Raw genomic sequence first — 657 nt, forward strand, 5'->3', positions numbered from 1 at the left:
TTCTCCTTCAAACAACGTGGATGCAGGAGTTTCCAGGATCACATCTTTGTCTGTAACAAAGGTCATACCTTGTTCCACTAAATGAGCTCAATTATATTAACATTTAGTATGAACAAATGTTTAAAAAGTATCAGCAGTTAATGTTTTCAATTTATTTTGAATTGATATCATCTTTATCATTATGGGATGTGAACAGCTGAACCCTGCCCATCTTACTTCTTATTTTAGTTTTTATGATTATGTAATATTTGGTTATTTACACAAAGTACAGGATTACAGTTACACAGCTTCATATACAGAATCAGTGGTCAAACGTTAAGGTATCTTAATCTTGAACTAGTTTTTACACTAGAAATTACATGTTAGCACTTTGCCAAACAGGGTGATCATGTCTACAAGGCTCTTAATAAATAAGTTGTAAAGTTGGTCGTGGTGGTAAACCTTACCTGAAACAGTTAGAGAGACTTTATTACTTTCTTTTATTGTAGATGGCGAGACCTTATAAGCACCAATGCACTGGTATTCACCACTGTAACCTGTAGCTAGTGGTTGTAAAGTATATCTCTTATGTGGGCTGAAGGGGAGAAATTCTCTACCATCCTTCCAGATTGAGTAAAACCAGTCGGTGTCTTTTCCTTCCCTCATGTCACATAAGAA

General features: G+C 35.2%; 1 protein-coding gene across 3 annotated transcripts in view; it reads right to left on the reverse strand.

Moving 5' to 3' along the window:
• Window positions 1–657, reverse strand: part of LOC116706950 (Fc receptor-like protein 5) — a 10,264-nt gene that overhangs the window by 6,502 nt on the left and 3,105 nt on the right. For 2 of the 3 annotated variants that reach the window (XM_032544020.1, XM_032544022.1), the window contains 2 exons: window positions 447–657; window positions 1–50 (listed from right to left, as the gene is read on the reverse strand). The exon at window positions 1–50 is cut by the window's left edge and continues 205 nt beyond it; the exon at window positions 447–657 is cut by the window's right edge and continues 62 nt beyond it. In XM_032544020.1, coding sequence (XP_032399911.1) covers window positions 1–50; window positions 447–657 — 261 coding nt within the window. The remainder of the gene's footprint in view (window positions 51–446) is intronic. The other variant, XM_032544023.1, reaches the window with a different exon arrangement.

The sequence above is a fragment of the Etheostoma spectabile genome, chromosome 19, assembly GCF_008692095.1.
Source record: "Etheostoma spectabile isolate EspeVRDwgs_2016 chromosome 19, UIUC_Espe_1.0, whole genome shotgun sequence".
NCBI lineage: Eukaryota > Metazoa > Chordata > Actinopteri > Perciformes > Percidae > Etheostoma > Etheostoma spectabile.